The 27,797-nt window shown below is 50.8% G+C and overlaps 1 protein-coding gene across 1 annotated transcript in view; it reads left to right on the top strand.

Annotated features, from left to right (window-relative positions):
* LOC309543498 (symplekin-like) overlaps window positions 1–25,902 on the top strand; it is a 61,537-nt gene extending 35,635 nt beyond the window's left edge. Inside the window, exons 8-23 of the mRNA XM_082275975.1 lie at window positions 1,824–1,974; window positions 4,288–4,514; window positions 4,957–5,038; window positions 7,704–7,817; window positions 7,893–8,040; window positions 8,123–8,283; window positions 11,778–11,886; window positions 12,353–12,453; window positions 14,404–14,494; window positions 15,719–15,820; window positions 16,473–16,660; window positions 24,334–24,510; window positions 24,597–24,671; window positions 24,758–24,925; window positions 25,512–25,757; window positions 25,840–25,902. Of these exons, the coding sequence (XP_082132101.1) occupies window positions 1,824–1,974; window positions 4,288–4,514; window positions 4,957–5,038; window positions 7,704–7,817; window positions 7,893–8,040; window positions 8,123–8,283; window positions 11,778–11,886; window positions 12,353–12,453; window positions 14,404–14,494; window positions 15,719–15,820; window positions 16,473–16,660; window positions 24,334–24,510; window positions 24,597–24,671; window positions 24,758–24,925; window positions 25,512–25,628 (2,011 nt within the window). The 3' untranslated portion in view covers window positions 25,629–25,757; window positions 25,840–25,902. The remainder of the gene's footprint in view (window positions 1–1,823; window positions 1,975–4,287; window positions 4,515–4,956; window positions 5,039–7,703; window positions 7,818–7,892; window positions 8,041–8,122; window positions 8,284–11,777; window positions 11,887–12,352; window positions 12,454–14,403; window positions 14,495–15,718; window positions 15,821–16,472; window positions 16,661–24,333; window positions 24,511–24,596; window positions 24,672–24,757; window positions 24,926–25,511; window positions 25,758–25,839) is intronic.
* Window positions 25,903–27,797: the final 1,895 nt, after the last annotated feature.

Here is a 27,797-nt window from a genome sequence, read left to right as displayed (position 1 = left end):
GGAATTTCCAATCTGGCGTTGGAAACCATTTCTCCTTAAGACATGAAAAGTTCTCATGACTGATCCCAGTCTATGGACCTTGTAAATCCTCCTTGATGCCCTCTCAGTGTGGGGGTGGATTGTCAGAGGAAGCCCATATTTCCATCAACATCCTGGCAATTCATTTGTCTTTCAATGCAGGACCTGCCAAAAATCCAGTCGCACAATGCAATGGGCGTGGCTTACATCCACCATCAAGGAGGCACCAGAAGTGACACTGCTCTGAGGGAAGAGGACTTCGTCCCCTATTACGGAGAGACGTTGCAGTTCTGTCTGTTGTTCACACCCCCCCCCCCCCCCCCCAGCTGTAAACTATTGGCCGGCAGACTTTCTCAGTCATCAGTGTCTGGATCGGGGGTTTTTTTTTTTTCTTAACCGCTGTTAGCCTCCTATTTGTGTTCTCTTCAATTTGCTGCAGTGACCACAACTATTGGCTCTGATTCGCATATGCCACAAACATTCCATACATTTTGCTCTGCATGCCGCTATAAGCCCCACCACCTCCATTTGGAGAAGGGGTGTTGAGGCAAAGTTTGCCATCTTCGCCCTGGGTGCTGGATGACCTTTCCCCGACACTGCACCTAGGAGATGTTTACAGAGCATAGAGACCACTGGGGAGAGCATCTTCAGACTATAGAGGCCATCAGGCTAACACGGTGGAGATGTCTGGGGGCGGTCACTGGGGAGAGGTCTGGGGGGCCGTCACTGGGGAGAGGTCTGGGGGGCCGTCACTGGGGAGAGGTCTGGGGGGCCGTCGCTGGGGAGAGGTCTGGGGGGCCGTCGCTGGGGAGAGGTCTTGGGGGCCGTCGCTGGGGAGAGGTCTTGGGGGCCGTCACTGGGAAGATGTCTGGGGGCCGTCACTAGGAAGATGTCTGGGGGCCGTCACTGGGGAGACGTCTGGGGGCCTTCACTGGGGAGATGTCTGGGGGGCCGTCTCTGGGGAGATGTCTGGGGGCCTTCACTGGGGAGAGGTCTGGGGGCCGTCACTGGGGAGAGGTCTGGGGGCCGTCACTGGGGAGATGTTGGGGGGCCGTCTCTGGGGAGATGTCTGGGGGGGCCGTCTCTGGGGAGATGTCTGGGGGGGCCGTCTCTGGGGAGATGTCTGGGGGGGCCGTCTCTGGGGAGATGTCTGGGGGGGCCGTCTCTGGGGAGATGTCTGGGGGGCCGTCTCTGGGGAGATGTCGGGGGGCCGTCTCTGGGGAGATGTCTGGGGGCCGTCACTGGGGAGATGTCGGGGGGCCGTCTCTGGGGAGATGTCGGGGGGCCGTCTCTGGGGAGATGTCTGGGGGGCCGTCTCTGGGGAGATGTCTGGGGGCCGTCACTGGGGAGATGTCGGGGGGCCGTCTCTGGGGAGATGTCTGGGGGGCCGTCTCTGGGGAGATGTCTGGGGGGCCGTCTCTGGGGAGATGTCTGGGGGCCGTCACTGGGGAGATGTCGGGGGGCCGTCTCTGGGGAGATGTCTGGGGGCCGTCTCTGGGGGCCGTCTCTGGGGAGATGTCTGGGGGCCGTCTCTGGGAAGATGTCGGGGGGCCGTCGCTGGGGAGATGTCTGGGGGGCCGTCGCTGGGGGGATGTCTGGGGGGCCGTCGCTGGGGGGATGTCTGGGGGGCCGTCGCTGGGGGGATGTCTGGGGGCCGTCGCTGGGGGGAGGTCTAGGGGGCCGTCGCTGGGGAGAGGTCTTGGGGGCCGTCGCTGGGAGATGTCTGGGGAGAGGTCTGGGGGCCGTCACTGGGGAAATCTCTGCCCTTTACCTATATTGCTGCAATTCTTTCTTTGTTGTTTTAGGCCAACTGGAGCCGTGGGCCGCAAGAAAGTCTTTAAACTGAAAGAAGTTTTGCAACCGTTATCAGATCCTCAGATCAAGGACTTGAAACTGGCCGCTGTGCAGAGGATCCTGCAGGCAGAACGCCATATTGGGGGCAGTGGGGCTGCTCAGGTACGTATCTTTTTCCTGCCTGCCCATTGGAGTACATTGAGACATTGGGCTATAGGCGGCTCCCTTGTCCCAGACACTGCATATCCACTGGAGTCACTTACCTGTCCTCTTTGGCTGTGGGGGACCGGTCACAGCCTTGTTGGGTGGTGAGGGGAGGCCAATGCTGCTTTATAGCCCTGCAGCGGATCCCAGGATGGACCTTTCCTCTTTGGGAGACCACTTTTGCTGGTTGCCTGATGCTGAAAGTTACGAAGGCCAGCACACACCTTAGAGCAGGGGTGTCACTCAATTTTATTGCGGGCCGCATCAGCATTATGGTTGCCCTCAAAGGGCCGGTTAAACCTGTAAGATTAGAGCCCCCCACCCTCTTACATGAGATGTCAAGATCCCCCCCCACCATCATAAATCAAGAGTCACCCACCCTTCCTGACATCACAACGCACCCCCTTACCTTGTGCTACTGCCAGTAAGAAGATGCGGGTGGATCTGGGAAGAAGAAATAGCAAGGTCTGGAGGAGGACCAGAGGAGAGCTGGAGTAAGCTTACAGAGCCTGCTGAATGCTGAGACCAGGGGAGGTAGAGACAAGGTGGTGTTGCAGCTGCACAGAGAGGTGCAGGATCTGTAGGAGGAGTTCTGCCCTCCTGTCTGCTGTGGACTTCTGGGAAGGGGGGGCGAAGACGAGCCTTTCTGCAGCAGTATAGAGAAGCACAGGATCTGGTAAGGAGTTCTGTCCTCTCTGCTGCCGGCTACTGAGACAAGGGGGGTGCTGCAGGAGAGGTGCGAGGGCCACATGAAATGGCCTGGGGGGCCGCATTCGGCCCGCGGGCCTTGTGTTTGACACCTGTGCCTTAGTGTATGAGCTCTTCTGAACTCCTACGCTTACTGGCCAATTTATTAGGTCCTCCTTGCTTGTAGCGGGTTGGACCCTCTTTTGCCTTCATTCTTGGTGGAATAGATACAACAAGGTGCGGGAAACTTTCCTCCATAGTGACATGATGGCATCACACGGTTGCTGCAGGTCTGTTGGCTGCACATCCATGATGCCAATCAGTTCCTGGTGGTAAAAAGTCACCTCCTGTGTCCCTTCCATTGGGAAGGAATGGATTCTACAATCCTGACACCGAGACACTCCGATTTATAAATGGAGGGTTTTGGTGGTTTCTGGGAGGCGGGGTCTCTGTCCTGAGGTCCTCTATGGGACAGATTTCAGTGTCCTCTATGGGACAGATTTCAGTGTCCTCTATGGGACAGATTTCAGTGTCCTCTATGGGACAGATTTCAGTGTCCTCTATGGGACAGATTTCAGTGTCCTCTATGGGACAGATTTCAGTGTCCTCTATGGGACAGATTTCAGTGTCCTCTATGGGATAGATTTCAGTGTCCTCTATGGGATAGATTTCAGTGTCCTCTATGGGACAGATTTCAGTGTCCTCTATGGGACAGATTTCAGTGTCCTCTATGGGATAGATTTCAGTGTCCTCTATGGGACAGATTTCAGTGTCCTCTATGGGACAGATTTCAGTGTCCTCTATGGGATAGATTTCAGTGTCCTCTATGGGACAGATTTCAGTGTCCTCTATAGGACAGATTTCAGTGTCCTCTATGGGACAGATTTCAGTGTCCTCTATGGGACAGATTTCAGTGTCCTCTATGGGACAGATTTCAGTGTCCTCTATGGGACAGATTTCAGTGTCCTCTATGGGACAGATTTCAGTGTCCTCTATGGGATAGATTTCAGTGTCCTCTATGGGACAGATTTCAGTGTCCTCTATGGGATAGATTTCAGTGTCCTCTATGGGACAGATTTCAGTGTCCTCTATGGGACAGATTTCAGTGTCCTCTATGGGATAGATTTCAGTGTCCTCTATGGGATAGATTTCAGTGTCCTCTATGGGACAGATTTCAGTGTCCTCTATGGGATAGATTTCAGTGTCCTCTATGGGACAGATTTCAGTGTCCTCTATGGGACAGATTTCAGTGTCCTCTATGGGACAGATTTCAGTGTCCTCTATGGGATAGATTTCAGTGTCCTCTATGGGACAGATTTCAGTGTCCTCTATGGGACAGATTTCAGTGTCCTCTATGGGATAGATTTCAGTGTCCTCTATGGGACAGATTTCAGTGTCGTCCTATGGGATAGATTTCAGTGTCCTCTATGGGATAGATTTCAGTGTCCTCTATAGGACAGATTTCAGTGTCCTCTATGGGACAGATTTCAGTGTCCTCTATGGGACAGATTTCAGTGTCGTCCTATGGGATAGATTTCAGTGTCCTCTATGGGACAGATTTCAGTGAAGTTGCTGTTTCTGCAGATGCGAGTGAAGGTCATCGCTCGTTTGGTGACTCTTTTGGATCCGTCATTGAAGAATGAAATCTTGGCCCACTTTCTGAGTGACCCCAGGGGACGCCTGGACCTGGCATTGGCGTGGCTTTACCAAGAATACTGTGAATATCAGTCTGGGGCTGGAGAAGAGAGCTACCAGGAGTGTCTGATTGGAATCCTTACTGGGCTACAAGAGCGCCCTGACCAGAGAGACGGGTGAGTGATGAGGATGATGATGAGGAGGAGGATGATGATGATGATGATGATGAGGAGGATGATGATGATGAGGAGGATGATGATGATGATGAGGAGGAGGAGGAGGAGGAGGATGAGGAGGAGGCGGATGATGAGGAGGAGGCGGATGATGAGGAGGAGGCGGATGATGAGGAGGAGGCGGATGATGAGGAGGAGGCGGATGATGAGGAGGAGGCGGATGATGAGGAGGAGGCGGATGAGGAGGAGGAGGCGGATGAGGAGGAGGAGGCGGATGAGGAGGAGGAGGCGGATGAGGAGGAGGAGGCGGATGATGATGAGGAGGATGATGATGAGGAGGAGGATGATGAGGAGGAGGAGGAGGAGGATGATGATGATTTTCTTGGCCATGAAATGGTTCTTTTCCTCTGACTTCTATTCCTCTGACTTCTATTCTTTCCTGTAGAGTTTTCACGAAGGTCGTCCTGGAGGCTCCGCTGCTGACCGATTCGGCACTGGAAGTCATCCGAAAATACTGCGAGGATGAGGTAAACGTGATAAAAATAAATGCACCCAAAACCAAGCAGCTACCCCTCCCTACCCTATCAGAGCATAGGTAATGGGTGTATATACTATCGGAGCATAGGTAATGGGTGTATATACTATCGGAGCATAGGTAATGGGTGAATATACTATCGGAGCATAGGTAATGGGTGAATATACTATCGGAGCATAGGTAATGGGTGAATATACTATCGGAGCATAGGTAATGGGTGAATATACTATCGGAGCATAGGTAACGGGTGAATACACGGTCAGAGAATAGGTAACGGGTGAATACACGGTCAGAGAATAGGTAACGGGTGAATACACGGTCAGAGAATAGGTAACGGGTGAATACACGGTCAGACCAATCTTCAAGTGCTGCTAAATATGAAGTGCTTAAGTTCAAAACAAACCATAAATGTCTCTGCAGATCGATCCGTCAGTAATTCATACAATAGAATGGTGTAAATCATAAAGATGAATAAGAAACAAAATATACAAATCTCATATGAATATGAATATCTCACTATGGAGGGTAGGTGGTGATTGGCTCGGTCTCACTATGGAGGGTAGGTGGTGATTGGCTCGGTGTCGGTATGGAGGGTAGGTGGTGATTGGCTCGGTCTCACTATGGAGGGTAGGTGGTGATTGGCTCGGTGTCGGTATGGAGGGTAGGTGGTGATTGGCTTGGTCTCGGTATAGAGGGTAGGTGGTGATTGGCTCGGTCTCAGTATGGAGGGTAGGTGGTGATTGGCTCGGTCTCAGTATGGAGGGTAGGTGGTGATTGGCTCGGTGTCGGTATGGAGGGTAGGTGGTGATTGGCTTGGTCTCGGTATAGAGGGTAGGTAGTGATTGGCTCGGTCTCACTATGGAGGGTAGGTGGTGATTGGCTCGGTCTCACTATGGAGGGTAGGTAGTGATTGGCTCGGTCTCGGTATGGAGGGTAGGTGGTGATTGGCTCGGTCTCAGTATGGAGGGTAGGTGGTGATTGGCTCGGTCTCAGTATGGAGGGTAGGTGATTGGCTCGGTGTCGGTATGGAGGGTAGGTGGTGATTGGCTCGGTCTCGGTATGGAGGGTAGGTGGTGATTGGCTCGGTCTCGGTATAGAGGGTAGGTGGTGATTGGCTCGTTCTCAGTATGGAGGGTAGGTGGTGATTGGCTCGGTCTCGGTATGGAGGGTAGGTGGTGATTGGCTCGGTCTCAGTATGGAGGGTAGGTGATGATTGGCTCGGTCTCAGTATGGAGGGTAGGTGGTGATTGGCTCGGTATCAGTATGGAGGGTAGGTGGTGATTGGCTCGGTCTCGGTATGGAGGGTAGGTGGTGATTGGCTCGGTATCGGTATGGAGGGTAGGTGGTGATTGGCTCGGTCTCAGTATAGAGGGTAGGTGATGATTGGCTCGGTCTCAGTATAGAGGGTAGGTGGTGATTGGCTCGGTCTCAGTATGGAGGGTAGGTGGTGATTGGCTCGGTCTCGGTATGGAGGGTAGGTGGTGATTGGCTCGGTCTCAGTATGGAGGGTAGGTGATGATTGGCTCGGTCTCAGTATGGAGGGTAGGTAGTGATTGGCTCGGTATCAGTATGGAGGGTAGGTGATGATTGGCTCGGTCTCAGTATGGAGGGTAGGTGATGATTGGCTCGGTCTCGGTATGGAGGGTAGGTGGTGATTGGCTCGGTCTCGGTATGGAGGGTAGGTGGGGATTGGCTCGGTCTCGGTATGGAGGGTAGGTGATGATTGGCTCGGTCTCAGTATGGAGGGTAGGTGATGATTGGCTCGGTCTCAGTATAGAGGGTAGGTGGTGATTGGCTCGGTCTCAGTATGGAGGGTAGGTGGTGATTGGCTCGGTCTCAGTATGGAGGGTAGGTGATGATTGGCTCGGTCTCCGTATGGAGGGTAGGTGGGGATTGGCTCGGTCTCAGTATGGAGGGTAGGTGGTGATTGGCTCGGTCTCAGTATGGAGGGTAGGTGATGATTGGCTCGGTCGCAGTATGGAGGGTAGGTGGTGATTGGCTCGGTCTCAGTATAGAGGGTAGGTGATGATTGGCTCGGTCTCAGTATGGAGGGTAGGTGATGATTGGCTCGGTCTCAGTATAGAGGGTAGGTGGTGATTGGCTCGGTCTCGGTATGGAGGGTAGGTGATGATTGGCTCGGTCTCAGTATGGAGGGTAGGTGATGATTGGCTCGGTCTCAGTATAGAGGGTAGGTGGTGATTGGCTCGGTCTCAGTATGGAGGGTAGGTGGTGATTGGCTCGGTCTCAGTATAGAGGGTAGGTGGTGATTGGCTCGGTCTCGGTATGGAGGGTAGGTGATGATTGGCTCGGTCTCAGTATGGAGGGTAGGTGATGATTGGCTCGGTCTCAGTATAGAGGGTAGGTGGTGATTGGCTCGGTCTCAGTATGGAGGGTAGGTGGTGATTGGCTCGGTCTCAGTATGGAGGGTAGGTGGTGATTGGCTCGGTCTCAGTATGGAGGGTAGGTGGTGATTGGCTCGGTCTCAGTATGGAGGGTAGGTGATGATTGGCTCGGTCTCAGTATAGAGGGTAGGTGGTGATTGGCTCGGTCTCAGTATAGAGGGTAGGTGATGATTGGCTCGGTCTCAGTATAGAGGGTAGGTAGCGATATATCATGTGACCTGTCATGGTAGTGAGTCTCGGTTTGTCACCACACAGGGCCGTACTTACCTGGGGATGTCTACGTTGCGGGATCTCATTCTGACTCGCCCGGCTCGGCAGTTCCAGTACCTCCATCTTCTTCTGGATCTCAGCTCCCATGAGAAGGATAAGGTAGGTGACCCTAAGTGCCCCGGTCAGTTTCCGCAGCCTCTTGTAGTACTCACTGTCTGTCCTCGGTCTTCTCAGGTCCGTCAGCAGGCTCTGAACCTTATAAAGAGGATGTATGAGAAGGAGGCTCTTCATCAGTATATAGAGAAGTTTGCCCTGAATTACCTGCAGCTCCTGGCTCACCCCAACCCCCCCTCAGTGCTGTTTGGGGCAGATAAGGACACAGGTGGGGTACTTTGTTGTCTGTGTAGTTCAGTCCTGTAGAATGTTCTGGTGGTCCCATTCCTGACCGGTTCTTCTTCTCTCAGAGGTGGCGGCCCCCTGGACAGAGGACACTGTTAAGCACTGTTTATATCTCTATCTGGCTCTGCTCCCCCACAATCACAAACTCATCCATGAACTGGCCTCCGTCTACACCGAGGCCACCGCCGACATCAAGAGGACCGTGCTGAGGGTCATCGAAACTCCGGTAAGACAAGGGACCTCCAATCAGGATTAGGGACCCTGCTATTAACAATCTTCTCCTAAGATTTAATATGTGAATCGATTGAATTGAACCCTGTAAAAGCCTCTGTTGTGTAGACAGCTAGAAGTCCTCAGACTAATGCTGGCCACCGCCATCTTGGATGTGATGTCATCAGTCTTAGCAGACAGAGCTGCCACTCAATTGTCTCTTCTCCCAATGGCTTCTACATAAAATCTTAGAAAGGGGAGGGACATAGGAGCTGGGCCTGCACAGAAAGCAAGTAGACACCCTGAGGAGGGGGGGGGGGGGCTATGATGTGTAAGGAGGGAGGGTGGGGGTAGGGAAATGACTCTTCCTGAAGTAGTCAACTTTTCTGAGAGTCACAAAGTCATCAAAGTACAAGTAAGCATTTACACTTTTACCTCGGGCAACACAGGGGCTTCTTTACTGTTAGAGCTACAAGATTGTGGAATTCCCTACCACAAGAGGTGGTTTCTGTGGGAAGTATGGGAGACTCTTAGACGTACATCTCAAGGATCAGAACATTCAGGGCTATGTGAGATGATTACAGCCACACACACCTACACAGGGGGAACTCCGCCCACACACACCTACACAGGGGGAACTCCGCCCACACACACCTACACAGGGGGAACTCCGCCCACACACATCTACACAGGGGGAACTCCGCCCACACACACCTACACAGGGGGAACTCCGCCCACACACACCTACACAGGGGGAACTCCGCCCACACACACCTACACAGGGGGAACTCCGCCCACACACACCTACACAGGGGGAACTCTGCCCACACACACCTACACAGGGGGAACTCTGCCCACACACACCTACACAGGGGGAACTCCGCCCACACACACCTACACAGGGGGAACTCCGCCCACACACACCTACACAGGGGGAACTCCGCCCACACACACCTACACAGGGGGAACTCTGCCCACACACACCTACACAGGGGGAACTCCGCCCACACACACCTACACAGGGGGGAACTCCGCCCACACACACCTACACAGGGGGGAACTCCGCCCACACACACCTACACAGGGGGGAACTCCGCCCACACACACCTACACAGGGGGAACTCCGCCCACACACACCTACACAGGGGGAACTCCGCCCACACACACCTACACAGGGGGAACTCCGCCCACACACACCTACACAGGGGGAACTCCGCCCACACACACCTACACAGGGGGAACTCTGCCCACACACACCTACACAGGGGGAACTCTGCCCACACACACCTACACAGGGGGAACTCTGCCCACACACACCTACACAGGGGGAACTCTGCCCACACACACCTACACAGGGGGAACTCTGCCCACACACACCTACACAGGGGGAACTCTGCCCACACACACCTACACAGGGGGAACTCTGCCCACACACACCTACACAGGGGGAACTCTGCCCACACACACCTACACAGGGGGAACTCTGCCCACACACACCTACACAGGGGGAACTCTGCCCACACACACCTACACAGGGGGAACTCTGCCCACACACACCTACACAGGGGGAACTCCGCCCACACACACCTACACAGGGGGAACTCTGCCCACACACACCTACACAGGGGGAACTCCGCCCACACACACCTACACAGGGGAAACTCCGCCCACACACACCTACACAGGGGGAACTGGATGGACTATTGTCTTTATTCAACCTCCCCTACTATGTAACTACAGTGCATTGCGAAAGTATTCAGCCCCCTTGAACTCTGCGACCTTTTGCCACATTTCAGGCTTCAAACATAAAGATATAAAACTGTAATTTTTTGTGAAGAATCAACAACAAGTGGGACACAATCATGAAGTGGAACGAAATTATTGGATATTTCAAACTTTGTTAACAAATAAACTGAAAAATTGTGCGTGCAAAATTATTCAGCCCCTTTACTTTCAGTGCAGCAAACTCTCTCCAGAAGTTCAGTGAGGATCTCTGAATGATCCAATGTTGACCTAAATGACTAATGATGATAAATAGAATCCACCTGTGTGTAATCAAGTCTCCGTATAAATGCACCTGCACTGTGATAGTCTCAGAGGTCCGTTTTAGTGCAGAGAGCATCATGAAGAACAAGGAACACACCAGGCAGGTCCGAGATACTGTTGTGGAGAAGTTTAAAGCCGGATTTGGATACAAAAAGATTTCCCAAGCTTTAAACATCCCAAGGAGCACTGTGCAAGCGATAATATTGAAATGGAAGGAGTATCAGACCACTGCAAATCTAGGAAGACCTGGCCGTCCCTCTAAACTTTCAGCTCATACAAGGAGAAGACTGATCAGAGATGCAGCCAAGAGGCCCATGATCACTCTGGATGAACTGCAGAGATCTACAGCTGAGGTGGGAGACTCTGTCCATAGGACAACAATCAGTCGTATACTGCACAAATCTGCCCTTTATGGAAGAGTGGCAAGAAGAAAGACATTTCTTAAAGATATCCATAAAAAGTGTCGTTTAAAGTTTGCCACAAGCCACCTGGGAGACACCAAACATGTGGAAGAAGGAGCTCTGCTCAGATGAAAGCAAAATCAAACTTTTTGGCAACAATGCAAAACGTTATGTTTGGCATAAAAGCAACACAGCTCATCACCCTGAACACACCATCCCCACTGTGAAACATGGTGGTGGCAGCATCATGGTTTGGGCCTGCTTTTCTTCAGCAGGGACAGGGAAGATGGTTAAAATTGATGGGAAGATGGATGGAGCCAAATACAGGACCATTCTGGAAGAAAACCTGATGGAGTCTGCAAAAGACCTGAGACTGGGACGGAGATTTGTCTTCCAACAAGACAATGATCCAAAACATAAAGCAAAATCTACAATGGAATGGTTCACAAATAAACATATCCAGGTGTTAGAATGGCCAAGTCAAAGTCCAGACCTGAATCCAATCGAGAATCTGTGGAAAGAACTGAAAACTGCTGTTCACAAACGCTCTCCATCCAACCTCACTGAGCTCGAGCTGTTTTGCAAGGAGGAATGGGCAAAAATTTCAGTCTCTCGATGTGCAAAACTGATAGAGACATACCCCAAGCGACTTACAGCTGTAATCGCAGCAAAAGGTGGCGCTACAAAGTATTAACTTAAGGGGGCTGAATAATTTTGCATGCTCAATTTTTTATTTGTTAACAAAGTTTGAAATATCCAATAAATTTCGTTCCACTTCATGATTGTCTCCCACTTGTTGATTCTTCACAAAAAATTACAGTTTTATATCTTTATGTTTGAAGCCTGAAATGTGGCAAAAGGTCGCACAGTTCAAGGGGGCCGAATACTTTTGCAATGTATGTAACAATACTTCTTCTCTTTTCTCTGATTTCACCTGTCATTTGTCCTCTTGGTGACGGGGTCTCTTTAAATGCTGGTCGAGGGGAGGGGCTTGGTGGAGGAATATCTTGGATGAAGTTGAGTATGAAGGAATTGATGTCCAATCCTCTTTGTCTGTTTGCAGATTCGGGGCATGGGAATGAATTCCCCTGAGCTGCTTCTATTGGTGGAGAACTGCCCCAAAGGGGCGGAGACTCTGGTCACCCGCTGCCTGCACATCCTGACAGATAAAGGTGATTCCCGGAACCTCTGGAGTATCTCAGCGCTGCCTGTCCTCCATTGGATGGGCCTTGGGTTATGGAGGATCCTCAAAGCTGGCCATACACATAATGAGGTGAATGGAGGAATTCTGATTGGCTCTAGCCACGGATCGATGGAAAGTTTTCCAAGGTGTCTGACAGAAGTGAAACTAGTTTGCCTCTTGCAGGTGTGTTGCGTAGAATAATGATCTCATGGATGCGATATCTGCCCTGAGCCAGTTTGAATTTTGTATCGGAGGGTTCTGGACTTAAAAGTGATGTGGAACCGGCGAGTGCCTCCCCCCACGTGGTTAATCGATCAGCTTCTTTTTAGCAGGGAAACCCACACTCTTCACATTTCCATCGGTGTATGGCCAGCTTTACCGTCCATTCCTCGCCCATTGTATTCATGTCACGTGAGTGAATGTGCTCACTTTTTTATTTTTTTCTCTTACACTAGTACCGCCATCTCCTGAACTAGTGAAACGCGTGCGTGAACTCTATCAGAAGCGTCTCCCGGATGTCCGGTTCCTGATCCCAGTACTGAACGGTCTGGATAAGGTAAGGCTGTGTATCTGCAATGCTGCCCCCTTCTTGGCTCTTCTCATCAGTTTGTGGCTTTATCGGCCTCTCTAGAATGTACAAAACCAGCAGACACTGATATGAGTGTGTTCAGTCCCCCTGGTAGGGTGTGTGTGTGAGGGCGTCGGGTCCCCCTGGTAGGGTGTGTGTGTGAGGGCGTCGGGTCCCCCTGGTAGGGTGTGTGTGTGAGGGCGTTGGGTCCCCCTGGTAGGGTGTGTGTGTGAGGGCGTCGGGTCCCCCTGGTAGGGTGTGTGTGTGAGGGCGTCGGGTCCCCCTGGTAGGGTGTGTGTGTGAGGGCGTCGGGTCCCCCTGGTAGGGTGTGTGTGTGAGGGCGTCGGGTCCCCCTGGTAGGGTGTGTGTGTGAGGGCGTCGGGTCCCCCTGGTAGGGTGTGTGTGTGAGGGCGTTGGGTCCCCCTGGTAGGGTGTGTGTGTGAGGGCGTCGGGTCCCCCTGGTAGGGTGTGTGTGTGAGGGCGTCGGGTCCCCCTGGTAGGGTGTGTGTGTGAGGGCGTCGGGTCCCCCTGGTAGGGTGTGTGTGTGAGGGCGTCGGGTCCCCCTGGTAGGGTGTGGGTGTGAGGGCGTCGGGTCCCCCTGGTAGGGTGTGTGTGTGAGGGCGTCGGGTCCCCCTGGTAGGGTGTGTGTGTGAGGGCGTTGGGTCCCCCTGGTAGGGTGTGTGTGTGAGGGCGTCGGGTCCCCCTGGTAGGGTGTGTGTGTGAGGGCGTCGGGTCCCCCTGGTAGGGTGTGTGTGTGAGGGCGTCGGGTCCCCCTGGTAGGGTGTGTGTGTGAGGGCGTCGGGTCCCCCTGGTAGGGTGTGGGTGTGAGGGCGTCGGGTCCCTCTGGTAGGGTGTGGGTGTGAGGGCGTCGGGTCCCTCTGGTAGGGTGTGGGTGTGAGGGCGTCGGGTCCCTCTGGTAGGGTGTGGGTGTGAGGGCGTCGGGTCCCTCTGGTAGGGTGTTGTGAGGGCGTCGGGTCCCTCTGGTAGGGTGTTGTGAGGGCGTCGGGTCCCTCTGGTAGGGTGTTGTGAGGGCGTCGGGTCCCTCTGGTAGGGTGTTGTGAGGTCGTCGGGTCCCTCTGGTAGGGTGTTGTGAGGTCGTCGGGTCCCTCTGGTAGGGTGTTGTGAGGGCGTCGGGTCCCCCTGGTAGGGTGTTGTGAGGGCGTCGGGTCCCCCTGGTAGGGTGTTGTGAGGGCGTCGGGTCCCCCTGGTAGGGGTGCGTGAGGGCGTCGGGTCCCCCTGGTAGGGGTGCGTGAGGGCGTCGGGTCCCCCTGGTAGGGGTGCGTGAGGGCGTCGGGTCCCCCTGGTAGGGGTGCGTGAGGGCGTCGGGTCCCCCTGGTAGGGGTGCGTGAGGGCGTCGGGTCCCCCTGGTAGGGGTGCGTGAGGGCGTCGGGTCCCCCTGGTAGGGGTGCGTGAGGGCGTCGGGTCCCCCTGGTAGGGGTGCGTGAGGGCGTCGGGTGCCCCTGGTAGGGGTGCGTGAGGGCGTCGGGTCCCCCTGGTAGGGGTGCGTGAGGGCGTCGGGTCCCCCTGGTAGGGGTGCGTGAGGGCGTCGGGTCCCCCTGGTAGGGGTGCGTGAGGGCGTCGGGTCCCCCTGGTAGGGGCGCGTGAGGGCGTCGGGTCCCCCTGGTAGGGGCGCGTGAGGGCGTCGGGTCCCCCTGGTAGGGGCGCGTGAGGGCGTCGGGTCCCCCTGGTAGGGGTGCGTGAGGGCGTCGGGTCCCCCTGGTAGGGGCGCGTGAGGGCGTCGGGTCCCCCTGGTAGGGTGTGTGTGTGAGCGTTGGGTCCCCCTGGTGGTTAAAGCGATACCCCCAGTGCTGCCATGCGGAACCGGCAATCCTCTGTGCGGCCCAATCCTTTATTTCTGCAGAGGTAGGATTTAGTACTTTATTATGATATCATTGTGTGATTGCAGAGTGTCCGTCTCACCATTACTTCTTCCCCTAGAAAGAGGTAGTCCAGGCTTTGCCCAAACTCATCAAACTGAACCCAATAGTAGTGAAGGAAGTGTTCAACCGGCTCCTGGGAACCCAGCATGGTAAGATTGTGAAATCAGTAATGTTCCAGTACCAGCCTTTGTGTAGTCCATTCTCGTCATGCTTCATGTAGTCATGTCAGCCCTTATGTTGTCAGAATTAATAATCATTAATAATATCTTCAAATAAACTTTGCACCTTATATTGACAAAGAGCTTACAATCACAGAACTTCTAGAGCCTAGCAAGGTTACAAATGTTTACTGAAGCCTCTCTTGATATACAGATAAGATACCTTGGTATAGCGTCTTAGACTTATATCTAAGGAAAGTCAACAGACTATTTATTACCTTAGGTCAACACAGCATGTTTGGGGTAAACCTGTTGAATAGACACCTTTCCTAAAAGGAGTTTTGAACTTTTAACAACCTTTAACAAAATGGACGCCACTGCTTCACATTTCTATGTAAAATAAAATACAACATTTAATTTTCTTCTTATTAAATTTAACCTCCCCAAATAAGCCCGACAATGTAGTCCATTCTGGTTATATACAGTGATCATATATTCAGGACAGCCTTACCTCTCCTAGAGCCTGTGGTGGGCCGCTATCGGACCTCTCCTAGAGCCTGTGGTGGGCCGCTATCGGACCTCTCCTAGAGCCTGTGGTGGGCCGCTATCGGACCTCTCCTAGAGCCTGTGGTGGGCCGCTATCGGACCTCTCCTAGAGCCTGTGGTGGGCCGCTATCGGACCTCTCCCATAGTTCTGATTGGCTTGGTGTCAGACTTACCGTGGTATCATTCATATATTTGGTACTAGCCCTGTGTGTGAGCCTCCAAATTAGGTACTGGTTCCCTGTCAGCCTCCATATAGAAGGTGCTGGCCCCGTGCCTCTGTGTGGATGGCAGTGGCCCCGTGCCTCTGTGTGGATGGCTGTGGCCCCGTGCCTCTGTGTGGATGGCTGTGGCCCCGTGCCTCTGTGTGGATGGCTGTGGCCCCGTGCCTCTGTGTGGATGGCAGTGGCCCCGTGCCTCTGTGTGGATGGCAGTGGCCCCGTGCCTCTGTGTGGATGGCAGTGGCCCCGTGCCTCTGTGTGGATGGCAGTGGCCCCGTGCCTCTGTGTGGATGGCAGTGGCCCCGTGCCTCTGTGTGGATGGCAGTGGCCCCATGCCTCTGTGTGGATGGCAGTGGCCCCATGCCTCTGTGTGGATGGCAGTGGCCCCGTGCCTCTGTGTGGATGGTACTGGCTCAGTATGAATCAATCAATATGTGTAATTTTCTTTCAGGTGATGTGACGTCCTCCATGTCTCCTCTCACCCCCGGAGATCTGCTTGTGGCTCTCCATAACATTGACTCCAGTAAATGTGACATGAAGTCGGTCATTAAGGGTAAGCTATGGAATTCTTTGCCTTGTCCTCCTTCTTTCCAGCTGACTGTCCTCTCTGTCCTCTCCCCGCTGACTGTCCTCTCCCCGCTGACTGTCCTCTCCCCGCTGACTGTCCTCTCCCCGCTGACTGGCGTCTCTGCCCGCTGACTGGCGTCTCTGCCCGCTGACTGGCGTCTCTGCCCCCTGACTGGCGTCTCTGCCCCCTGACTGGCGTCTCTGCCCCCTGACTGGCGTCTCTGCCCCCTGACTGGCGTCTCTGCCCTCTTCCCCCCCCCCCCCTGACTGGCGTCTCTGCCCTCTTCCCCCCCCCCCCCCCCCTGACTGGCGTCTCTGCCCTCTTCCCCCCCCCCCCCTGACTGGCGTCTCTGCCCTCTTCCCCCCCCCCCCCTGACTGGCGTCTCTGCCCTCTTCCCCCCCCCCCCTGACTGGCGTCTCTGCCCTCTTCCCCCCCTGACTGGCGTCTCTGCCCTCTTCCCCCCCCCCCCCTGACTGGCGTCTCTGCCCTCTTCCCCCCCCCCCCTGACTGGCGTCTCTGCCCTCTTCCCCCCCCCCCTGACTGGCGTCTCTGCCCTCTTCCCCCCCCCCCCCCCCTGACTGGCGTCTCTGCCCTCTTCCCCCCCCCCCCCTGACTGGCCCCTCTGTCTTCCTTGCAGCCACCAATCTCTGTTTTGCTGTTCGCTCGGTGTACACCTCCGAAGTCTTGGCTGTTGTTCTTCAGCAACTGATGGACACCACGCCTCTGCCCATGCTGCTCATGAGGACCGTCATCCAGGCGCTCGGCATGTATCCTCGGCTTGGTGGCTTCATCATGAACATCCTGACTCGTCTCATCTACAAGCAGGTTGGCTTTCTAGTGATTTTTGGCTGGTTCTGCCGATGTGCCTCCACATTTTGATTGCAGAGGCTGAAGCTCTAGTCTTTTACAACGGGGGACCGGGACCCTCTAATGGGGGAAACAGGGTCAATGTCTCACATGGGGGCTCTTACAGTTTATATTTCCAGATCCTTTTCCAGCCTCTTTCACATGGGCCTGGCTGCTGACTCACAATCTGCGATGGACAAAGTCAGCCGGCAATCGGGAGGCGATATACTGAAATCTCTCCTCACTGTGCCGTAGCTGCGCCCATTGCACCCGGTTGTATGCTGGTTGTAGTATGGCCCCAGTCATCTCCTTGGGGGTGCAGTGCCAGGAGGTATCGCTTGCTGAATGCATCATGCCCTCATTTCTCTGTCTGCGTCAATGAGTGCCGCCATTCCTCGTTTTTAATGAGGGTAAGCGAGTTGGAAATGCGCTTCAGCTGCCTGACCACGTCCATGTGACTGAGGACTTACTGTGCAGGAAACACGAGCTCTCAATGAACCTGTTGGGGGGGAATTGCCGCTTTAATGGCCCAGGAAGCTTTGTTAAAGTGGCAGTCAACCGCACCAATTTATTTTGTAAAAGCCTGCAAGGTAAAGGCACAATGTGTGGGGTGCATCGCGTACTAGCACATTATCAGATACCTTAGAACAAAGCCCTCCAGTGCTCACCTCTGAGAGGGTTTCAGTCTTCACCTGGTCTACCAGGGTTTGCATGCTCCGGCCATCTAATTGGCCGCGCTGCAAGGACGTCACTCCCACGCATGCGCGCAGGAGTCGCAGACCGCAGCATGGGGCTCTGAAGGGACAGCATGGGTATGCCACCCCTTTAGAGCGCATGCACCAGCGACATCCCCGTTATGTTACTGTCCCAGGACATTTACATACTGGGGTTCCTGGACCGCCTCCTACGAGGGAACAAATGGCATTTAAACTCTCCAGAGGTCAGCGCCCCACCAGCCAATTACTTTATTTCTGTCCCACGTTCATATTCTGATTTCTCCCTCACGGGACTTTCACCTCACTCTGGTAGGTTAAAGTGGTTGTAAATCTCAGACATGAAATCTGAACAAAGCCGATCCCTCTGTAGTGTGCGCTTGTCTCAGTCCAGAGCTCTAAGTGTCATTTCTGTCTGCTGCCTCCTTTCTCTATCTGCAGGAGTTTACCCCTTCTGCCCCCCCCCCCCTTTACTCTTTATCCCTCCTGCCCCCCCTCCTCTATCTGCATGAGTCACTTCTGACAAGTGTTTCTGACACCAAGAAAGAAATGGTGACACAGCCTGTGATTGACAGCCTCCGATTTGTTCCTGTCTGCTGTGTTTATTCACGGGTGGGGGTTCCCCATCGCCATGGGTGGGGGTTCCCCATCATCCCAGGTTGTGATTCTCATACGTCACACTAGGTTAGAACTAGGTCTAGCCCTTCCCTCCAATCAGCTCCAAAAGCTCTCCTCACTGATGTAACTTCAGCTCTCCGCCTCCTGCTTTTCAGAACTGAGAGTTTGTGTAAATTCTGCACTTTAATTGAATGTTGGTGACAGACGGCTGCAGATAAATAGGTACAACTTATGTAGAAGGATTTGTTTCATCTCTGTATCACATGAGACCTGTCCTTTTCTGTAAAGCTTCCACTGCCCCGGTTTCTGGGTGTTCCCCTGTGTGTTGGTTTCCTTCACCATATGCAGTCTGTAGGTTTCCCGGAACTGGCCTCCCACTATCCCCAAACATCTTCAGTTCTAGGACTGCCCTACAGATTTTCCCCAATCACCTCCCAGTGTCTTTAACTTACTGATAGTCACCAATTAGGCGCCTTCAGGGTTGGTGCCCCTCTCTCCTTGGGCCATGCAAATGCTTCCCCATACTCTGTGTGAGGGGGTTCTCATCTAGGGAGACGTTCGGGAACCCTAACTCATGACCATGAGGAACCTCTAAACCATGGCTTTCTCCTCCTGTTCCTCATCTAGGGTGATGTTCGGGAACCCTAACTCATGACCACGAGGAACCTCTAAACTAGGGCTTGTTCCTCATCTAGGGTGATGTTCGCGAACCCTAACTCGTGACCATGAGGAACCTCTAAACCGTGGCTTTCTCCTCCTGTTCCTCATCTAGGGTGATGTTCGGGAACCCTAACTCATGACCACGAGGAACCTCTAAACTAGGGCTTGTTCCTCATCTAGGGTGATGTTCGCGAACCCTAACTCGTGACCATGAGGAACCTCTAAACCATGGCTTGTTCCTCATCTAGGGTGATGTTCGGGAACCCTAACTCATGACCACGAGGAACCTCTAAACCATGGCTTGTTCCTCCTGTTCCTCATCTAGGGAGACGTTTGGGAACCCTAACTCGTGACCATGAGGAACCTCTAAACCATGGCTTGTTCCTCCTGTTCCTCATCTAGGGTGATGTTCGGGAACCCTAACTCATGACCACGAGGAACCTCTAAACTAGGGCTTGTTCCTCCTGTTCCTCATCTAGGGTGATGTTCGGGAACCCTAACTCGTGACCATGAGGAACCTCTAAACCATGGCTTGTTCCTCCTGTTCCTCATCTAGGGTGATGTTCGGGAACCCTAACTCATGACCACGAGGAACCTCTAAACCATGGCTTTCTCCTCCTGTTCCTCATCTAGGGAGACGTTCGGGAACCCTAACTCATGACCACGAGGAACCTCTAAACTAGGGCTTGTTCCTCCTGTTCCTCATCTAGGGTGATATTCGGGAACCCTAACTCATGACCACGAGGAACCTCTAAACCATGGCTTGTTCCTCCTGTTCCTCATCTAGGGTGACGTTCGGGAACCCTAACTCATGACCACGAGGAACCTCTAAACCATGGATTGTTCCTCCTGTTCCTCATCTAGGGAGACGTTCGGGAACCCTAACTCATGACCACGAGGAACCTCTAAACCATGGCTTGTTCCTCATCTAGGGTGATGTTCGGGAACCCTAACTCATGACCACGAGGAACCTCTAAACCATGGCTTGTTCCTCCTGTTCCTCATCTAGGGAGACGTTTGGGAACCCTAACTCGTGACCATGAGGAACCTCTAAACCATGGCTTGTTCCTCCTGTTCCTCATCTAGGGTGATGTTCGGGAACCCTAACTCATGACCACGAGGAACCTCTAAACTAGGGCTTGTTCCTCCTGTTCCTCATCTAGGGTGATGTTCGGGAACCCTAACTCGTGACCATGAGGAACCTCTAAACCATGGCTTGTTCCTCCTGTTCCTCATCTAGGGTGATGTTCGGGAACCCTAACTCATGACCACGAGGAACCTCTAAACCATGGCTTTCTCCTCCTGTTCCTCATCTAGGGAGACGTTCGGGAACCCTAACTCGTGACCATGAGGAACCTCTAAACCATGGCTTTCTCCTCCTGTTCCTCCTCTAGGGTGATGTTCGGGAACCCTAACTCATGACCACGAGGAACCTCTAAACCATGGCTTGTTCCTCCTGTTCCTCATCTAGGGAGACGTTTGGGAACCCTAACTCATGACCACGAGGAACCTCTAAACCATGGCTTGTTCCTCATCTAGGGTGATGTTCGGGAACCCTAACTCATGACCACGAGGAACCTCTAAACCATGGCTTGTTCCTCCTGTTCCTCATCTAGGGAGATGTTCGGGAACCCTAACTCGTGACCATGAGGAACCTCTAAACTAGGGCTGCAACTAACGATTATGTTCATAATCGATTAGTTGGCCGATTATTGTTTCGATTAATTGACTAATCGGATAAAAGCTTAAAAAAAAAAAAAAAAAAATGTATAATTTAGTTAATATTCTTGAATATCTATATGCAGTGGTAAATATAAATATCCGGCTATATAGTCGGATATTTAATTCACTCTGAGACAGATATATGTATTATTAGAGGTTTAAATGTGGTACAAATCAGAGATCAATATTTTTAAAAGACCTAAAACACGGTTTTGCAAATTTTCACACCGGATTGGTATATAATATCCATGATAGACTCTTATTAATAGGCAGGTAGTTTGATACAAGATCCCTGCCCCCGCTCTCACTTATGCTGGCCATACACAAACTACACTTTTTTAGAAAATTTTTAAAAACATTCATTTGATTTTTCTAACCATTAGTGGGGTCCATTCGGTGTTCATTGTCAACCACAGTGACAGGAAAATTTGAAGGAGCAGAATAGAAAACTTCTCCATCACACGAATCTTCATGTAGTGGGTGTGGTTTTTGCTCAGAAGTTTTATTCATTTTAAAATTTATTGTTAAAAGCAAGTGGAATTTTCAAACACTCGTCCATTCAACGAATATACAAATCATTTTTGAACAAATATAGATGCAAATATTTTTGTCCAAAAATCCAATACATGTATGGGAAGCAGAAGACATTTAGTAGCAGCATGCTTTATCACCTGTCATGATGGGGTTAAAAAAAAATAGCCCTTTATAGTAAAAAAAACAGCAAATATTGCTACTGTAATATATAATTATTAAAAGCATAAATAGACAGCGCTAACAGGTGACAAAATGTAAATGAATTATAAATATATATAAATGTGCTACAATAATTAATTGGTGCCCTAAAACATTGATGCTCTAAAAAATTGATTGGTACAACCAAAAAGTGTATTTATAAACAATACATATATGATAAATACTAAAGTGCTAAGATTAAGTGTCCATAATATAACCATTAAAGTCTTTGATGTCTTTGATAACGCCCATTAAGGCGGGCGAAACGCGTCGACGCACTTCCGGGCAGCGGAGCTTTTGCAGCGTCATTTCCTGTTAACCACCGTGGAACGCACGCCGGCAGCGACACGGAAATTGGAGGATTGACTGTGCTAGGCTGTTTAATGCTGTTCATTGCCGATTTTTTAAAGATACTTTGTGAGTATTATTCTTACCATTCTGTTTTAAATAAATATTACGGGCTTCACTATGTACGGCTTCTCTCTTTATATTTGAAACACACATGGGAGAGAGAGAGGAGACGAATTATTTAGGAGCCAGCCTATGAGGTGCATGTCATCCATCCATCCGTTTGAGGGATATCTCATATGCTAGGGTAGCTGCATTGATCCTGTGATCCGATCAAGGAACATTATACATGTTCAAGGCTCATTTTTACCCAAAATCTGGTGAGTGCATCCCCATTGGGGGCCTTTTTCCTGAAGAGCACTTGGGCACTTTTATGGATTCGAGCACCTGTTTGGCACTTTAGTCTTCTGTTGAAGAAGCATTTTTTGGACTGCACCTTAACAAATCACTTTGCACTTTAATGGTTATATTATGGACACTTAATCTTAGCACTTTAGTATTTATCATATATGTATTGTTTATAAATACACTTTTTGGTTGTACCAATCAATTTTTTAGAGCATCAATGTTTTAGGGCACCAATTAATTATTGTAGCACATTTATATATATTTATAATTCATTTACATTTTGTCACCTGTTAGCGCTGTCTATTTATGCTTTTAGTTTTTTCTGGTATTTTACCTAGTGAGCAGCAGCTTCAGGTTTTATACATTGTTTATATTTTATTTTTTCACCAAAATATACATCACAGCGCGGAAAATAAGTTATTGTTTTACACAATATATAATTATTATTTCTACTGTAAAACAGTGAAAGTTTTATATTTTGTATCGTGTATGTATATAAAAAAATATGCCCAGAAGTCGGATATGCTTCAATAATATGCAGCGTTCCCCACAACCCCCCCATTACTTACCCAATAGCAATCCAGCGGCGTGCAATTCTTTGAAAGAGAGACACAAGGAGTGTGAGAACCAAGGTGTCAGGAAGAGGACATACAAGGCCAAGCCAAGACCCACGGGATTCCAAGGGATGGGCGATGCAGGATGAGGAACAGGAGGAACAAGCCATGGTTTAGAGGTTCCTCGTGGTCATGAGTTAGGGTTCCCGAACGTCACCCTAGATGAGGAACAGGAGGAACAAGCCATGGTTTAGAGGTTCCTCGTGGTCATGAGTTAGGGTTCCCGAACGTCACCCTAGTTCCTCATCTAGGGAGACGTTCGGGAACCCTAACTCATGACCACGAGGAACCTCTAAACCATGGCTTGTTCCTCCTGTTCCTCATCTAGGGTGACGTTCGGGAACCCTAACTCATGACCACGAGGAACCTCTAAACCATGGCTTGTTCCTCCTGTTCCTCATCTAGGGTGACGTTCGGGAACCCTAACTCATGACCACGAGGAACCTCTAAACCATGGCTTGCTCCTCCTGTTCCTCATCCTGCAACGCCCATCCCTTGGTATCCCGTGGGTCTTGGCTTGGCCTTGTATGTCCTCTTCCTGACACCTTGGTTCTCACACTCCTTGTGTCTCTCTTTCAAAGAAGTTGCACGCCGCTGGATTGCTATTGGGTAAGTAATGGGGGGGTTGTGGGGAACGCTGCATATTATTGAAGCTTTTCCTACATTACTGCATAGAATGCATGACAGTAGAGAGCCTTCAGATCCACTTTAAAAGGTCCTCTATAGGAACAGAGCTGTCTTCTCTCCATTGTCCCTGACTGCCATAGTATCCTGGAAGGTCAATACTCATCTCCTCCTCTCTATCATTCTTCCTCCCCATGTCCTGCCTGTCAAACAATTTCCCATTCCCCTTCTGGGTGGTGCTGTGGTGCTAGGACCATCAGGATTGTGGCCTTCCACTTCTTCGCTTGGGAACCAGACTACTCTTCTGTTTTCTCACAGGGTGTCCCCTCTACGGGAATCCTCCCTCTTCTCACAGGGTGTCCCCTCTACGGGAATCCTCCCTCTTCTCACAGGGTGCCCCCTCTACGGGAATCCTCCCTCTTCTCACAGGGTGCCCCCTCTACGGGAATCCTCCCTCTTCTCACAGGGGTGCCCCCTCTACGGGAATCCTCCCTCTTCTCACAGGGTGTCCCCTCTACGGGAATCCTCCCTCTTCTCACAGGGTGCCCCCTCTACAGGAATCCTCCCTCTTCTATCACCCGGCGGGGTAGTTTGCCTTAATTACTGCAGGGTTTTCCCCCTCTACCTGAGCCCGTTCTCTGAGATGTCGAGGTTCTTGGACCTTTTATAGCATTGGTTTTCTCACAAGTCACATGGCCGCCTCCTGATCTTCTCTTCATATTTTCCAAACGGCTTTCTCCAGGTGGCTGATTCCCCATTTCATCAGTAAGGTGCTTCTGCTGTCCTCTCTCTGTGCATGTCCACTGATCCTTCTTTCTGTGGGTTGTTAGTGTTTTGGGCTATTTTATTGCTCAGTCCTCAAATTATTATTTGGGGATGTCCCATGGTCTTAAGACTCAATTCCTGTGCTACTGGCAGGGTCACCAGGTGAAATAAAGGTGGAAAAAGCCTAAACAAAAAAAGGAATGCAGCCACCACACCGAAGGATTAATGAGCTGTAATATCACATTTTTGGTTTTGGCTTTAATATTGCTTGAAGAATGATGTGAGTGGGTAGGGTTTTACTCTGCCAGCATCCCGTTCTCCTGTAGGTGGCAGGATAACCCATATAAGCTCTCTGATTATCTTCTGACCCCGTGTCCCCTAATAAATTCAAAGACAAAAATGTACCTGCAAGTCACAAATGTTGGTGGACCACATCTTGGCAAATCCTAACCTGCAGGTATGTGGGCAGGGCTCCATGTTTTTATATTGTGCTGTGCTCTTCCTCCAGGTCTGGAAGTACCCCAAGGTCTGGGAAGGTTTTATTAAATGTTGCCAAAGGACCAAACCTCAGTCGTTCAGTGTCCTGCTACAGCTTCCACCTCCTCAGCTGCTGTCCGTCCTCCAGACATGTCCTGATCTTCGAGACCCCCTTCTAGCTCATGTCCGGGCTTTCACACCAAATCAGGTCAGTAGCCTCCATCTAAGAGTCTGGCACATAGAGGTGGACTATAGAGGCCAGATATGACTGACCGCTTCGTATTCCTTCTCCAGCTGGCTCACGTACCGCATGCTATCATGGCCATCTTAGAAGCAGAGTCAAGAATGGATGAAGATATGGTGGAAGAGGTAATGGGGCTCACGTTATATCAACATATTCTGTACCATGAAGGTTCTCCTCTCACACAGATATTGATTACTTTTGTTTCTACCAGACAGCAGAAGCATCAGGTCAAGATCTCATCGCTAAACGCCTTGCTCAGGAAAAGTCATTAAAGCGACAGATACTGGAAGATCAGAAGGGAAAGCAGAAGCAGGAGCCGGAGGAAGAAACCGAAATGGATCTCCCCATTATCCTGATTGAGGAAGAGGAGGAGATGGTGGTGAGTCCAGAGACAGTCTTTTCTAATGTCTTTTATTCCAGTCACTTCTTCGTCTTTTCTAATGTCCTTTATTCCAGTCACTTCTTTGTCTTTTCTAATGTCCTTTATTCCAGTCACTTCTTTGTCTTTTCTAAGGTCCTTTTATTCCAGTCACTTCTTCGTCTTTTCTAAGGTCCTTTATTCCAGTCACTTCTTCGTCTTTTCTAAGGTCCTTTATTCCAGTCACTTCTTCGTCTTTTCTAAGGTCCTTTATTCCAGTCACTTCTTCGTCTTTTCTAAGGTCCTTTATTCCAGTCACTTCTTTGTCTTTTCTAAGGTCCTCTATTCCAGTCACTTCTTCGTCTTTTCTAATGTCCTTTTATTCCAGTCACTTCTTCGTCTTTTCTAATGTCCTTTATTCCAGTCACTTCTTCGTCTTTTCTAATGTCCTTTATTCCAGTCACTTCTTCGTCTTTTCTAATGTCCTTTATTCCAGTCACTTCTTCGTCTTTTCTAATGTCCTTTTATTCCAGTCACTTCTTCGTCTTTTCTAATGTCCTTTATTCCAGTCACTTCTTCCTAATCCTTTTTCATTTCTCTTTCTCAGAAACCTCATGAGAGAGGATCTCCTCCAGAGGAATCTGAGAACGCCGCCACCACCACCACGTACTCTCCACCCCTGGATGAGGCTATGGAAGAAGGTCTCGAACAGAAAGAGGACTAAGTCCTAGAGGACTACCCCAAACCGTGGGGTCCACCAAGCCTCGTATTCAGCCCAGTTCACACCCTCTGCATGGTCATGCTCTTTCTAATATGCTGGAAAACAAAACAATAGTTATCCGTACATCTCGAGGTGTGCTACCAAAGAGGAACCCATGTAACAATCCGCACCACTGCCACCACCACCGTCCCCACTGGTATCTATACATCTCGAGGTGTGCTGCTACAGAAGAGGAACCCATGTAACATGCTGCACCACTACTACCACCACTGGTATCTCGAGGTTTGCTGCTGCAAATGTGGAACCCATGTAACACGCTGCAGCTTACCACTGACACCACCTCCGGCACCACTGGTATCGGTACATCTCGAGGTGTGTTGGAAAGTGTTTCCCACCGCTGCTGGCGCCTATTAGCTGTAATAAAAGGGGTAACGTCAGCGGATCCCGCGGTGTAATAATATTCCAGAACATTCTGTGAACGGAGCGTTAGAATTCACATTGTTTGTCCTTCTACTATTTCCGCTTTCTAGTTCTCTGTGAATATGGCGCCGTGTCTGCTGGCTATGTCAGTCATTAAACATTCGATGTGTCTAAGCTTGTGCTGTGAAATGGTCGGATTATTTCAGAATTGTAGTTTGTTCTGGAACAATGGGGCATTTGGAAGCTCTCGGGGGAGGGGGAACATTAAAGCTAACGCCAGGTATGGATTTTTTTGCTATAGTTTGATTGGCCCAGCTTGGAGCAATGTGAGTAATCCATACCTGACCGATACCTGCTGGCGAAGAGAAGCACTGTGGTAGTCACAGCTACTACAGTGATCCTTTCTGTCTTGGCCGAGCACCTCTCCTGCTGCACAGTGAACACAGGGGGCGCACCATGCAGAGAATGCTTTTCCTTTTTCTCAATGGATGCAAAGTCTTCTCTCTGATCCAATCAGTAAATGCTCTGAGTGGCGCCTGCGCCGAGTATCCAGAGGACAGAAAGGATCGCTGTATTAATGGCGGCTTCCATAGGGATCAGCAAGGTACAGAATACGCACTCTTACATTGGTCCAAGCAAATCCCAAACTCGGAATTCATCTTTATGTGACTTCCTAGAAAATCACCTGAAGGTGTACATCCCTCTGCCAGTGGAAGTGTGTGTGTGTGTGTATGTGTGTGTGTGTGTGTGTGTATATATATGTATGTGTGTGTGTGTGTGTGTGTGTGTGTGTGTGTGTGTGTGTGTGTGTGTGTGTATATATATATGTGTATATACAGATGTATAATTATCAAACCCAAGACGTGTTGGCTACAAAAATAAGGCCATTTGGAAATGCAGGTTTTTCTTACGTCCTCTGACAGTCGCCGCCCACTCATTCAGTCTTCACCAATGGGTATTGACCTCTTATCCATAGGAGCAAGCTAGGCATAATATAATAAACAAGAATAAATTGCGCTAGGACATAAATATATTAAAAGGAAATTAAAGAAGAGTCCTTTAAGGGCAAATGAGCAGCAGACACAATGTCTTCTTGGTGAAGGATAATCAGGAATTCTAAATAGGTTAGCCACGCTCAGAGGAGGTACAAAGTTCCAAAGCGATCCCCAAGTGAAGATAAAAACAAACACGTGCTGTCGGTATATCCACCACCAGGAAGGTATAAACATGCAGCTTCTTACCAGATGGTCTAAAGAAAACAGCGTTCAATCAGGGTAAACCGAATGAAGCCGGCATCTGTCACAGACCAACCATCAACAGGCAAATCCAACCAGGTAGCATGGATATCAAACATATAAAAGTGTATGTCCAGGGGAATGGACCCAACATATAGAGTAGTTCCTCATAATGAAAATGAAATGACAATATCATTGCGCAGACATCCTTAAAAGGGTTTTATTAAACATATAGTAGAACTCTGCACACAGGGTACTCACATTCTATCCAAAGGTAAAAGGCATATAATAAAAACAGCGTGTGTCTGTTTCTCATCCAAAAACATGGCCGACCTCCAACAGCATCATGTGGTTAGGCTCCTCCCAACATGTTTCGTCACACTTGACATCATCAGGGGGCATCCTGATATGATGCTGTTGGAGGTCGGCCATGTTTTTGGATGAGAAACAGACACACGCTGTTTTTATTATATGCCTTTTACCTTTGGATAGAATGTGAGTACCCTGTGTGCAGAGT

The sequence above is a fragment of the Pelophylax lessonae genome (genome assembly GCF_965119305.1).
Source record: "Pelophylax lessonae genome assembly, contig: HAP1_SCAFFOLD_113, whole genome shotgun sequence".
NCBI classification, from domain to species: domain Eukaryota; kingdom Metazoa; phylum Chordata; class Amphibia; order Anura; family Ranidae; genus Pelophylax; species Pelophylax lessonae.
This window is presented reverse-complemented; position numbering and strand designations above follow the sequence as displayed.